Source organism: Salvia splendens, chromosome 10, assembly GCF_004379255.2.
Source record: "Salvia splendens isolate huo1 chromosome 10, SspV2, whole genome shotgun sequence".
In the NCBI taxonomy this organism is placed as follows: domain Eukaryota; kingdom Viridiplantae; phylum Streptophyta; class Magnoliopsida; order Lamiales; family Lamiaceae; genus Salvia; species Salvia splendens.
Window position 1 is genome coordinate 12,882,093 of NC_056041.1, and position 14,616 is coordinate 12,896,708.

The 14,616-nt window shown below is 35.3% G+C and overlaps 1 protein-coding gene across 2 annotated transcripts; it reads right to left on the reverse strand.

The window, feature by feature from the left end:
* Window positions 1-859: 859 nt before the first annotated feature.
* LOC121753341 (phospholipase A-2-activating protein-like) lies at window positions 860-14,357 on the reverse strand. Of its 2 annotated transcripts, none has more exons than XM_042148604.1 (24): window positions 14,204-14,357; window positions 13,988-14,108; window positions 12,483-12,814; window positions 11,483-11,586; window positions 10,428-10,496; window positions 9,050-9,110; window positions 8,614-8,753; window positions 6,885-7,074; window positions 6,316-6,377; window positions 6,105-6,193; window positions 5,819-5,891; window positions 5,663-5,722; window positions 5,094-5,240; window positions 4,976-5,014; window positions 4,847-4,887; window positions 4,002-4,088; window positions 3,632-3,797; window positions 3,124-3,201; window positions 2,702-2,838; window positions 2,113-2,189; window positions 1,820-1,889; window positions 1,583-1,648; window positions 1,204-1,352; window positions 860-1,093 (listed from the first exon to the last, which is right to left on the reverse strand). In XM_042148604.1, the coding sequence occupies exons 2-23, from the start codon at window positions 14,060-14,062 to the stop codon at window positions 1,218-1,220; spliced, it is 2,298 nt and encodes a 765-aa protein (XP_042004538.1). In that variant the 5' UTR covers window positions 14,063-14,108; window positions 14,204-14,357; the 3' UTR covers window positions 860-1,093; window positions 1,204-1,217. The 2 variants fall into 2 exon arrangements, with proteins under 2 accessions (XP_042004538.1, XP_042004540.1); XM_042148606.1 differs by having other exon boundaries at window positions 13,988-14,111; window positions 14,204-14,345.
* Window positions 14,358-14,616: the final 259 nt, after the last annotated feature.

Consider the following 14,616-nt stretch of genomic DNA (forward strand, 5'->3'; position numbering starts at 1 on the left):
TTTTATACATGAGTGTCATTTGACGTGTCGCGTCAGCAACATACAATACTGATAGGGTATGTATTATGTATTGAATGATATTTTTGCGTATGTGTGTGTAGAAATATTAAAATAGTCTTACATTTTTATAATTTCAAAATTATAAAAAAGAAAAATATTTAAAAAATTTATTAAGGGCTTTACTCCCACTCTACTTCGGTATAAACTGAACTTAAAACATAGACTGCTACTTTTAGCAATATCAAAAAAAAAATTCTGGGAAAATTGAAACTAACAACAATATCAAAACGCAAGTAGGTTACATCTATAAAAATCCCGATTTCCATGTTATTAAATGATTCATAAATACATTCCTTCAATGTAACACGACTTACATTTAAGAAAAGGGTGTATTTCGTGATTATTTATGTAAATTGATTGTTGTGGTTTGAATAATATGTCCAGTTCAAATAAATTACTTTGACTTGATAAACAGTAAGATGGAGTATTAAATAAGATTATTTTTCAGTTAATTTCCTCGTCTTTGATTCAATTTAACTCTACTTAGAATCTTTGAAGTTTGCAAGTAGAATAAAACAGAAGCAGATGTAAAAAATCATTTTGGTATCGCTGAATACTCTAAATTTCAATGAAAATAATATTAATACATTTTTTTGTAAATAATGGGGCTTTTGATTTTAATATTTTGTTTTTATCATTATTTTTCTTCTATAAATACATATATTCACCATTTAACATTTTTCCAAATTTAAGATTAAATTATCAATTTTTTGACTCTTTAATTGTATGATTATTTAATTATGTATTTTATTTATTATAGTTATTTTTTTTATTTCAATTATATAATTTTCTCTTTCAGTTAAAATGTTAGTACATTTTGTTTATTAGTAAATCAATTTAATTAGACTTTATAAATAAATAAAAATTTTGGAAAAGTAGACAAATAGTTTAGTGTTCAATTTCTTAGTACTCAAAAATTACGAATGCTGGATAGTGTTCAAAGATGTAGAGCTGGTATAGCCTCGGGCCCGGTCGAAACTTCGTCTTAGATTATGGTATGTTAAAGAGCCAGCAGCGGGGGACTTACACAGCCCTGTTGAAGTAAAAGAATCAAGCAAATGAAAACACGTCTCGAATCATGGCCTCGCCATTAAGCTAAAATTCTGCAACAATGTGCACCAGAGCCGGAAAGGGAATGATTACCAGGGCATCATCAATCAGCTCTGTTTTGCAACCAGTTTGATATCAGCTCCAATTTCAGCAATCTTGGCTTCCTTAGACGACTTTGCTGTTTTGGCAATTGTTAGCACGTCGAAATCCAAAGCAACCCTTCTCACTAGGCCTTCAAGCATCTGTTTTAAAAAATTTGGCATTGGGAGTTACGAAAATGTTCACAGCTTTTGTATTCCAGCTTTTGTATAACCATAATAAGTTCATCCATCACTAGGATAACAAAAGGTATATAGCAGTTGATAATGGCATTAAATACACGAGACTGAGACCAATGAAGCTTGGAAGAGAAATTCAGCAACTTGAACGTAGAAAGCCACTATTTCAAATAATGAAATACAAGAATACATACCAGTGAGCCAATTGCCACCATAGCCCGAAATCTGGAATCGGAATCAACTGTTTCCCCTTCAGCCATCTACAATAGATGACAGAAGAATGCAACAATTAAAATATTAGTTACATCCATAAAACTTCAGCTCACTGCTCCAGCTAAACATGCTGTGACTCAAGTGCACAAATTCAAGACACCCATCCATTTCAATGTCTTCCATCATGAAATGGACAAACACCAGCAAAGAAAGGATACCTCTAGTGCTGCCGAAAGAACTTGAGATTGGCCTTCCTCATCCTTCTTCTCAATCAAAAGAACAGCATAACTGCAGAAATCAATAGTTATCAACTCCAAGAAATTTAGAACATTACTGATATTGCTCTAAAGTTAGCAATTTTACTTGTAAATGATCTTAAATCGCAAGTTCTATAATGAGATAATAAGTACTCCATATAACTCATCATTCTCTCTCAAACAAAATGGAAAGAGCATCTGGCATAGATTAAAGTCAAAGTAAACCAAGACAATTCACTAAATCTGCCACTTACTTGAGGATCAAAGTTGCATAGGACAATTGGACATTCTTATTTGAAGATGAACAACAGCATGATAATGCATCGAGAACCTACAAGATCAAAATATCAAAACATTACCATAAATAAGTAAAAGCCTGTGCGAGTACCAGATGAGACAAATGGAACATAGAGACAATTGGGAAACGAAGCAAGTTGGGAAAGAGAAAAAAAGTCACATACTCAACAACATATCTATATTAGCCACCCAGACACAACCTACCCCTCCCCCACCCTTGGCAGTCTGTTCTGCAAATAAACCCATGCAACCTATCCACCACCCGCATCAGATCTTAATCTCTTTCCTCTCACAGTGTCACACAACCACCACCATCATGCACTCGCCGCCGCCGTCGATATTTTCCTGCTGCCCCGCTCTCTAGTTTCTTTTGTTATTAACCATTTTTGCTTTCATTTTTTGGGGTATTTAGGTCAATTTGAAATTATCTTTTGAAGTTGGTGACTGAAAACAAAATTCCACAATCCAGAACGATTATGGCAATATTTGGTTCCACAACATATGCCACTAGAATGAAGGGTGTTTTCTGCCTAATATCGCTCTTACCTCAGCACGATGATTTAATAACCATTCATAGTAGCAAGTGTTTTTGAAAAGATTAGTAACTGCACGGAGGCAGGTAAGCAGATTTGCAGGAAGCGGAGGACTCGCAGTCACCTTCTTTATCACCTCAATGACTATATCTGATAAGAAAAAATTCACGAATGAGGCAGTAACAAATGAATAAGGCAAAAAACTTTAACATAATAAACACAAGACCCGGCCTTCTAGAAACAGCACCTAAGCACAGTCAAGCTAGTAGCAGCCCCAAAAAATAATATACAGAGTATAGATCTATATACCATGTGGAAAACAAGAAAATAAAACATGACATGGCAGAGCATTCAACAACAACTGGGACCTATTTGGTGAAACAGATATGAAAAAGAAAGTGAAATAAATAATCACTGAGCTAATCTCATTAGTACCATCTTGATTCTTGACGTGCTGCATAAGCTTCGCTGCTCCATCAGGGTGCAGCACAATCATCCTTACTACATCAATAACTGCAACAATGGTTTTTAGATTAGTAAGAGACGAAAATAAAAGCCACTGTGTTGGAAAAGTGTTTTTTTTGTCACTAGAAAAGGCCCTGAAAGCAGCCTTCCTTTTTAAGATAGAAAAGTCTTTCACACAGTTTTCTCCTTTATCATTTCCCACACAGTTTTAACTGCTCAAGCCCAACCCTGAGTCAAAGTCAACATGAGCAGCTCCAGCTTATCTGATTGTCCATCCAAATCATCCTAATGCATAAAATTCCTCAAAACGAACACTAGAATTTTCCACATTATCACATTACCATGTTTCTACAGATAAGTGCTTAAACTATAAGCATATGCAAATATGCATGTGCACCTGCACGTTTCTGCACACACACAAAACATGTTGATAGCTTATGTATGTAGATACTATCAAACTATAGATCTAAAGATATACCTGGAAAAAGCAAAGCAACTGGCCATGTTTTCAGAACTTGCAACATCAATGCCACGTCAACATCTGCAAATCTACTGCTATGGTAGTGTGATGTGTCTTTCAAGATCTTAACAATGGCATTAAATCTTGACATATCACTGTCACTCAATGATAAATGTTTCTTTTCCTACATGAATGCAAAAACAAGTGTCAGACAGAAAAAAGGCAAGCTAAACATAAATTAATCAGTGCGAGGCAATTAACATTTACAAGGTCAAAGGAAGAGGTGGCAGCAAAAATTAGAAGTAACCCGCGGAAAGTAAAACAATTCCATAGCTGACACCATATAACACGAGGAAACAATAATCAGACTATGAAGCAAACAGCTTACCGGGTCAGACAGCAGAGAACTGTTAAACTCAGAGATCTTCTTTAGGATTCCATCAAACTGAGCTGTGTCGAATGCAAGCATCCCTCTCTACACAACAAAAACAAGTATTAAGCATACAAGAGAAAGTAAACAGCAAAAAGATTTTTTTTTAATTTCATGATCCAACAACCACTATTATATGGTAACAAGCATTTATTAAAGCAGTATATGCGTAATAACTGAAACTAGTAGAAAAATATAGTGGACTATTGCATCTAAACAACATAGGCAGTAATCCTTATCGCTGCAGATAAAATAACTCATTTAACCTTTAACGTTACAGTTGGAAATTGATGCCAGAAGTAACCCTTGAAACAATGTCTTAATTGGTCATCTTCAAGTTATGAGCAAGGTATCTTCATCATCCAATTAGTGAAAGAAGATCCACATTTCTGATAGATTATATACCATAGGCATTTATCACTCTTTAAATGACATATGAAAAAACAAGACAGTGTTATCTCCTAAAAATCAGAAGTGGAACACTTTGAAGCAGGGAGACAAAGACAGTTTCCTGAGTTTAGTGGGTTGTGTTTTAAATGTTAACATGGTTCACCTAACTTCCTAATATTTAACCAAAATAATGTCAACAAGACTAGACTTCCCAGTGTTTTTCCCAAGAATTCTCAATTTGTTCACTATCAATAAAACATCCCACAAACTGTTTCAAACACCTTCTGATGCAAAAAAAATCACATGATCTAACCAAACCAAACCAAAGCATATGAACATGATTTATAGCCTACCACAAAGAATTAAGCTCAATAGAGGAAAAACATAAAATAATTAAAGTTGACAAAAATTACTTTTGGAATGTGCTTGTAAGAAGGCTTTGCCGATGATGCATCTGCATTAATACAAGTAACTATTACAACCTCGTCCACTAATAATCGCAGTAAAATGGAAAAAGAGAACACAAATTCAAGGATAACAACCTGGGAATTTTGATGGTGCTCCAGGAACATAAGCATTGGCTGAAGAATTAGAACAGAAAAATAAATGGTCTTACATCAAAAACTTATCCAAATTGACATAACAAACATTAGGCCTTACATCCAGTATAAGGGTCTCGAAACAATGGATCTGGAGTAAAATCCTTTTGTCCTGTGTTTTGCAGAATAAATTCTACAATCTGTTGCCGGTAAGAAAGTGGCAAGTTTTCATTGAGAAGCCACTTATCAGCAACATCATATGGATTTTCTGTAGCACAGAGGTGTTTGCAACGTCAAAAGACTGATTTAAGTACACCACAATTGTTCACAGAGAGAGAAAGAGAACAGAATAAGAAGAAACAAAAAGGGCCACAAGAAGATATTGAACTACAATATTTGGATTGCACCCATACTCACATTACAAGCCGAATTTGATAAGCCAAAGGTACAAGGATTCCTATATACTCCCTCCGTCCCATAAGAATATGCACTTTTGGTTGAACACATTAATGCACAATTGGTTAAAGTATTGTTAGTTGAGAATGGGGTCACACCTCATTAGAGAGAAAGGAGTTTCCAAAATTAGAAAGTGCATATTCTTGTGGGACGGACTAAAAAGGAAAGAGTGCATATTCTTGTGGGACAGAGGGAGTGTTACCAAAAAAAGTTTATGTTCTCAAAAGAGCATACCTGAGCGATTGTAGGGAAGTTTTCGTATAGGTTCACCGTCCCCAATGTCAACATCGAATACTGAAGGACATGCCATGTAACTTGTTATTTAGGGGGGCGGGGAAGGGGGGTAAAAAATGAGATAAAAGATGATGAGAGTAAAAATGCAAGGCTAACCATGGTCATACTGAACGCCATTGAGCACAGGGGATTTCATATTATCATCAGGTCCGTCTACTACTTCACCAATCTAGATTGGAAATGAGGATGAAGTACATATGAGGCAGTTTGGAAAGCACAACCAGATAATTGAGTAAAACGATAATTTACAGAAACTGATTATAATTAGAAGCTTCGAAAGGAAGAGATTAACAAAATTGAAGGGCAATTCATGGCAAGGTAGTCGTTTTGACTCTTGACGAATGTGAAATAGCCTAGTGCCTGAACCACAAAATGCAATTACCTTATCCCACTTCTGTTCTCTCATATTCCAAGCATAGGCCACACCATTATCTCCTTCTCGAACTACCTTTGTCTGTCCATCACTACTTCCTGATCATTTACAATTGAAACAGTTTTGCATGCATAAATATAGTAGAAGCCCAGCATAATACACATTCGGAGGATCATAAACTCTAAATAGATACAGTAGAAAATAATTATGCCAAACATACCTGGAGTCTTTAATGAATCTAGACCTGGCAACTCTTCCAATTTCAGGCCTCCAACTCTTTTCCTAATGCATGCAAGGTGAAAAGCATCAGCCATAGAAAATGCACAGAAGATGTTTCTAAATGACTCTAAAGCTAGTCTCTAGGTCACGGACGGTCTACCAAATTGAAACACAAAGCTTTAAACTTAAATTAATGTCATTCTTTTAAATCCACAAAACTACTATCATCTTCAATCTCTCCATGCATAATTAAACAATACTTCAACATCTTGAAAATTCTCCCTTTTGTTTTCTCCAAACAAACAAACAGAGTGCATACATAGGCTTTCTGCCTGAACTTGGTATCACCACTATACCCATAGCCACACATAATAAGTACAAGAACAGTGTACAGATATAGAAGTATCATGTTGATCCCTTGAGCATATCTAGAAAACACATCCAATTAGAGTTGTTTAGATGTGAATGTTTAAATTCTAGTAATATGTATAATTCAGCTTAAACAATACAATGAGCACCATAATTTGTCAATTTCTTGACCAAGTGACAATAGAGATGGGGCATGGATACCTGCTGAGTTTGTATTGAGAAATTTGAGAAGCAAATGAGTCAAGATCTACAGTGTCAGCAGTCCTTTCATGATCTATGGTCCAGATACGCACAATTCCATCAGAGCAAGCAGTCACAATATCGCCATTTTCCAAGAATTTAGCATCCCAGACGCAACCAGGATGCTCTATGCTCTGCACACAAATTCCATCTGCAATAAAAAACATTATTTTTCATGCTAGATAAGGAAGTTTGAATCATGGCATTACATGCACACTGCAACAATGATACGATATATATAGAGGGTCGCACTAGGATAAAACTATCCCATTGGTGCACAACTAAGAACTAAATAATTCATTGAATCACAAAATAGATTGTCTGGATTCTGTTTCCCGAATATCAGTACAAAAAATCATATCAGGGGTAATAAAGGAAACTATATTATTTGTGCAGTTATTATGTAAAGCTAACCAATTTCTCTCTCCTAGAAAATATCTCAAAAATTTGAACTCCACATAACTCTCTCGATTTGAATTATTTGTTCACAAAAGATATATATCAAATTTAAACGGTAATTTGATGAGAATTATAGCGGCATCCTAATTGCACATGTTCAGTTGAAGAAACTTGATAAAAAAAATTTACATGTTCATATATTTGTGTGTTTAGTTATACTGATATTTATAATTTGATATTACATGGACGTTTATGTTGATATAGATAGGCTTCAATTCATCTTTACACAGTATATCAATTTATATATATTAGTATATCCTTCTGGCAATGTCAGTAGAATGACCTATATCACTTTAATCACTTGCCCTATATCTATATGGTAAATAAAAAAGATAATTATGAGAAAATTTCGACCCAAAATTACTTAAGCCACTAACATCTTAAATGCATCATCCTAATGTGAAGAACATAAATATCTGAAACATATCAAAATATGCATATTAATACAAGAAAGATTCGCATTTGATTATGGAAATGTGGAGTAACTTAGGACATACCATAACTACCATAGTTTTAATGAACCATCATACCCTTTTCTATTTAAATTTTACAAAATATTGCTACATGGCATGCGGTGAAACCATTAGATCAATAAATCAAATGAATATTATTGGTTCTTAATGTGATTTGAATTGTGGTTTTTTTAATACAGCCCTATGCATACATAATCAACCAACCAAACTTGGACAAGTTGCTATCATCTCTGATTATCGACTCTGAATAAATAGGAAATATTGAGGAAAATTTTCAGCAACATTTATCTAATTTTGAGTAAAGAAGGACCATCACGTAGACTATATAAATTTGATCGAATACTCTATGTCTGTTGACATATTACTACCCAACAACCAATCGGAAGACAACTTTAAGCCATAAAATATACACAAACGTAAGCAGGACCAAACATCACAAGTAGATAAATGTATTTGCTGATCACATCCATGATCCATGGCAGACGCAATCATCATAAATAAATAAATAAATAACAATTAGGACAGTCAAATCCAAAGAAAAGTTTTCACATTCGACCCGGTAGTCAACCAACAAGCAAAGCAACAAAGAGCTGATTGTTCGCACATTGTCCATAGAACGGAAAATTAATCCATGGGACTCATCAAATATTGGCCAAATCAAGTATGCATTAAAACCGGAAAGAAAATAGTTTTTAAAAAGGAGTTAATTAATTCGTGGAAACTGGCAACAGAGGAAAAGGAAGAAAAAAGAGAATCACCTTTCCATATCTTTGCTGAACAATCCTCGCTAGCACTGACTATAAGGCCAGATGCATGAGCATCTACGGAATAAACAATGGATGTATGACCAGCCATCTCCATTAGAAGCTCCCCACTAAGGGCCCATAGCCTGATTGTACTGCCATATAGAATGTAAATAACGATCAGGAGTTCAGAATGAAGACATACACAGAGGGTAAAAGAAAACAAAATTCATAATCTTCACTAACGGCCAAAACTAAATAAGAAGTTGTTGTACAATACAATGTAGCAATATCAGTATCGAACTATAAATTATGTGAAAAAGATGGTAACACTTTTAACATGTGAGTAGCCAGCCACCGGGCAAAGAAGATATCAATTCAATTGTAGATATAAACCCTCTTTCAATGTTATATGTCTCTCATTAGCATGTCTGCTAAGGAAGCATCTTACCCATCATGAGATGCAGAAAGAATTCCTAAGTTTGGCATAATAGCCACTCCTCGAACAGTATCTGCAAAATATGAAATGCAGCAAATCAGAATTCATTAGTGAAGGAAAGTAATTAAAAGATTAAATTAATGTCTTCCTCATTTCAGTTAAATCATTACCAAAAATTAAGATCAATCTAAAATCAACCTTCATTAACCTTAATAGATTTTTTCTGTAATGCTCAAGAATTAGCATGTCTAGGAGTGTAAATGCCCAAACCACATCATTATTCATGAACTACTCTAGGATGATCCTAGAGTAGTTTACAAGCTCAAATATACCACTCTCAAATAGGCACACAAGCTCTAGGTTATCCGTCAAGTAATTGAGCCCCAGTTAAGCTAAAGATGTTAAAGCTCGGTGAAGATCAAGTTTACAATTTTTAGTCAAGAACTCAAGATCGACCTTAATCACACCTCTAGGCATGGAAAACCATCGCCTCAACTGGTTCGCATATACCTTAACTAAGTTCTAGGTCCATGAAGTGGTCTCCTGTCTTGTTGCTGACAACCCAGACACAAAGATGCACAATTGACTATTGCATATGCCACAAGATAGGTAAACCCAAATTATAGCACTTGATTGTCTTTTCATAAGAGCTTCAGGTTTTAAAGTGCACACTTTTATACTCCCTCCGTCCCATGCTACTCGCACTTTTCATTTTAGGCCGTAAATTTGGGATTGATTTTTTTGTGTAAGTAAAAAAGAATTTTAGGTGTAATGAGACATCACTTAATAAAAGAGCTCTTAACTTAAACTAACATATTAATTAAATGCATTAATTCTAACTTAAATTATAAATAGTGTAAGGACTTTGTGACGAGCCGAAAAGCAAACGTGCGAGTAGCACGGGACGGAGGGAGTATAATAAAACTGAACACACATGCTGCATCATGCATATTTAAAAAGAATTGACAGTAAGAACATAAGAGCTTAATTTACCATCAATAGCAAAGAAGCCACAATTGTCACACAGGAATATCCGAGACGAAGACCAATGTGTAGATTACATTTGAAAATGCTATATCAGATTGCATGACATTTTAAGAGCAACAAAATCAGTAGTATTACTAGAAAATTAATAAATAAATACAAAGGGAGACTGGAGGAAGGAGAATCTACAAAGAATATTAAGAGCATTATTTAACACCTAAAGCCAAATAATTATACACAGTAATACTCAAGACGAACACTAATATATAAATTACTAGTACATTTTAGTAAGCTTGAGCTTGTATTAGTCGTGAATCAAAATGAAAAGCAACAAAAATATTGGCATTACCAGAAACTTGATGAATTACGGGGACAAAAGAAGTGGAAGGGTTGGTGATAAAATAACCTGTATGTCCTTGAAAAGTATGGATACAAGACTTCCCTTTCCAAAGCTTCAAAGTCATGTCACTGGAACCTGCATTAACCATTATAACATATTGTAATTAAATGCTGAAATAAATATCTACCTTGCAAGGTCATCGATCTCAAGTCAAGCTATACAAACATGTTAGCTCCACTAGAAATTTAAGATGTCAAATTTTTTGGCCACTGAATATAGTTAATAGTTTTATCTGGAACAAAACCAAAAGTAGCTTGAGATAAGTTTACAATTGGATTGCAATTTTTTTCCATAAAAAGATTATCAGAATAACAATTTCACTAAAAAACTGCACACTGAACCATAATTGATGCGAGGAAAGCAATCAAGATAATATAGTAAACAGTGTTGTCAAAATGTCGTTCGGGTCGCCCGGGTCGCCTGGGTCGAGACCATCACCGCCCCAACATGGGTGGGTTGATCGAGATACAGGGTCGCCGTTGGGTCGCCTGGGTCGAGTGGGTCGCCCTAAACATATGCTATCTCTGATTTTCTCAAATCTCTCACATGTTTTCTGACTCTCTGAATCACAATTCTCTATATATATGCATGCACCACATCAAACTTTTCAAACCTACTTTCTACACTTTAGATTCGGCCTCTTCACTCCTAAACAAATAAACAATTCAAAGATCTTTTGCTGGCACCCTTCATATATTCCTTTGTTTTGATATTTTCAGACAATGGTATCAATTATTTATTGTGTTAAGACTAATGAATTGTTTTGATATTTTGATCATTTCTATTTTCCACTTTATCTATTCACATGAATTGCGTCTACATTTATATTATTTGATATATTATAAACATTAGAGCAATATATTTATTTTATTTAATATTAAAAGGCAAAACAATTTGCCTAGATTTGTGGGTCTCTCGACCCAGTCGACTCGTCGACCCGCGACCCGAATATTTACCTCATCGACCCGATGCGCCCCGCGACCCTAACAACACTGATAGTAAAGTAACTAAAACCAAAAGACAGTTGGTGAAGTTAATAAAAGAAGGGATGAAGTCATTGCCTGTAACAAGCTCGCCAGAGGGCAACTTAATAACTGCTTGAATTGCTGCCTTGTGAGCTTCCCATTCCTCAACTTGTTGGCTTCCCCTCCACCGTCTCAATGTACTAAGAAAAAGCAACCGCATCAATCCAGTTAGAAGTGCAGCAAACAAAAAAGTCCCTTAACATAATTGGGAGGGGGGGGTCTCAGTATAAGCTCTTGTAAAATGTTTGAGAGTGCTGAGTGAAATATAAGAAGCAAGCTTATAAGCTCCCAAATATGTGAAGGAACTTATAAGCTTACCTTCAGGGGGAAAGGAGAAAGATGTAACCTATTTTAAGATTTCAATAAAACTCCGTTATTCAAATTAAAGTAACTGGATTATCATTATTATAATAATATAATCAAATACAAGATGGTGATTTTTTATTCAAAACCTCAATCACTCATTTTTTGAACAGATTTCTTATCTTATAAGCTCCAGCCATGACACAGGATCTTTCTATCTATAAATAAACTATATATATATATATGTGAATAAATAGTTCTATGTCAAAAACAGTGCACCACATAAAATCAGCCAAGTGACCAGTTGCGTTACTAATCCATCTAAATTGAAGAGAGACCAGTCACGTCAATCGAAGAGAGAGCAGTGGCATCAGAATACTTCGGTGTTGGAATCACCGCAAAACAAGAACATTCTGCATGTGTTTCTGTAAATGCCATTTCTACAAGTCTTGAGTAAATCTATATATATATATATATATATGCAGTACCCAAAGTGACTGCCTAAGGCCAAGGATGTGCAGTTGTGCACCCTCAACAAGTGGCTAGTTGGGTTCCTACAGCATTATCTACAAAATAATATGACGAATAACTATCACAGCAGGGATTAGACATCTAGGAATGAACTTAATCGTGTTTGTTACTTTAGTTAGGCCCAACTAAAATAACTGCCACAGCTGGGATCATAATCAATAATCATGAAAAACATCATCATCATTCAGAAAAAATAGCATACCAGTCCACGGATGATGACACGACATCTGAACCATCCAATGCAATGCCTGTCACTTGCAATTTATGACCCTTGAGCGTATGCACTTTCTCTCCCGTCATCAGGTTCCAGACGAAAAGCAAAGTGTCCATCCCACCAGACATAATTCCACCCTCTGGAAAATCTTCATTTGGAGGAATCCAAGCCAATGGCCCCACAAAACTAGTGTGGCCCAACAATATCTTTGACATTGTATAATTGCGCTTTTGTGATTCATCCAAGGTCCAGAATTTAACTGTTCTGTCTCTTGAAGAAGTTGCTATGCCAGCATTCCCGCATATGCATATACCTCGAGCCTAAAGATGTCGAAGTTCACAAAGCACATGGAGTTCAGTTGTACTCATTACGAAGACAACCAGCTAGGGTCGATCAAAACTACTACATTAAACATCAAAATATGACAGAAATGCATACTCGTACAGTATTAGTACTTCAATCCAGTTCATCTGGCCATTAAGCAGTTGGGAACAAGCACCAAAAACAAAAAAAACACCTTAATTCTGTTTCAAAACTGTACACCAGTATATGAAAAACAGCACATGCTCGAATCATTGGTGTGATCGATCAAATTAAGAATAACTAACTTGAAGAAGGTCCGAATAAACAAAAATTTCACAGTCAACTGTAGGGATGTCAATGTAGCCCGTAACCCGTGGGTTGGCCCGAATAGCCCGCCAAATTTATAGGGTTAGGGTTGAAAATTTCTAGCCCGATAAAATCAAAACCCGATTAGCCCGCACCCGATTAACCCGCAACCCATTAGGGCCAGACCCGAAAACCCGATGGGCTGGCCCGAAAACCCGATAAAATTTATATTATTCTATTTTTTTACCTCCTAATTCGACATTTTATTGATTAATTTTAACTAAAAAAATAACTTTCAATTTTATATTAAATATACAAATTATATATTGAATTTTTATTAATATAATAATTGATAAATAAATTAAAAACTTCAAATTCACAAAAAAATATTTAAATTTCTAAAACATGCATTAAAATTGTATGAAAGATCTCAAATATTAGTATTTGATCATGTTTATGATTGAGTTTAAGCATATATATCAAATATATCATAATTAAATGTTTTACATTGTATGAATATTAGTAATTTTAATCATTATTTATTGGATTGATCGCATGTTAATATTATCGGTAGCAACCCGATTAACCCGCTGGGCTAGCCCGAAACCCGAGCTTTTAGGGTTAGGGCTGAGCTTTTATAACCCGAAAGAAATCACAACCCGATTAGCCCGCACCCGATTGACCCGCAACCCGAGTAGGGTTGGCCCGAAACCCGACGGGCCGACCCGATTAACATCCCTAGTCAACTGTACGTGATTGAAATAAAATGCACCCAATCACTTTGTGAGTCGATAATAACATATCAAAAGTTCAAAACAGCACACAGCTATTATCAAAAAAACTAAACACACTATACTCGTAATACAGAAATTGGGAGATCATACATCATCCTCGTGGCCTCGAAGTTGGCACCTCAACAGATACTCTTTGAAATCGATATCCATAGAATTTGAAGCCATTCCTCGATTCGCGGCACGATAACTGTAGGGTTTAATTGATGTTCCTCTGCTGACACAAATGAAATTTTGAAAACATATTAAGCTGAAAATTAGGCAAATTGCCAACGGAGATTAAAAAAATAGGCGCAAATGATGACTTACATCAGTGAATTTCAGGATTATAATGAGAGATTTGGGAACAGAAGTTGCTTTCCAGTATGTTGTTCGCGCAATGAAACTATTCCAGCCGTAAAAATTATGAGAATCGGAGGTTGCTACGCAAGTTAGTGAAGACGAGCAATCTCTCTCTATTGAATTCTTGACGTGGGCTAATTGCTAATGGGTTTTGGTAACGGGCCTAGCTCCCTTGAGCCCAATCATAATAGGCCTAAGGATCCCCCTTGTATTTCGCTATATCTGGTTCACTGTTTTAGGAATTTTAAATCGATTTCACACGTGTTGCTTGAATTCATCCAAATGACGATTTTCTGGGGATGGAGGAAAAATCAGGGAGAATATTCTACATAGTGACACGTTTCTTTTTATCACATAATTTAAGAAAATAACATTTAATT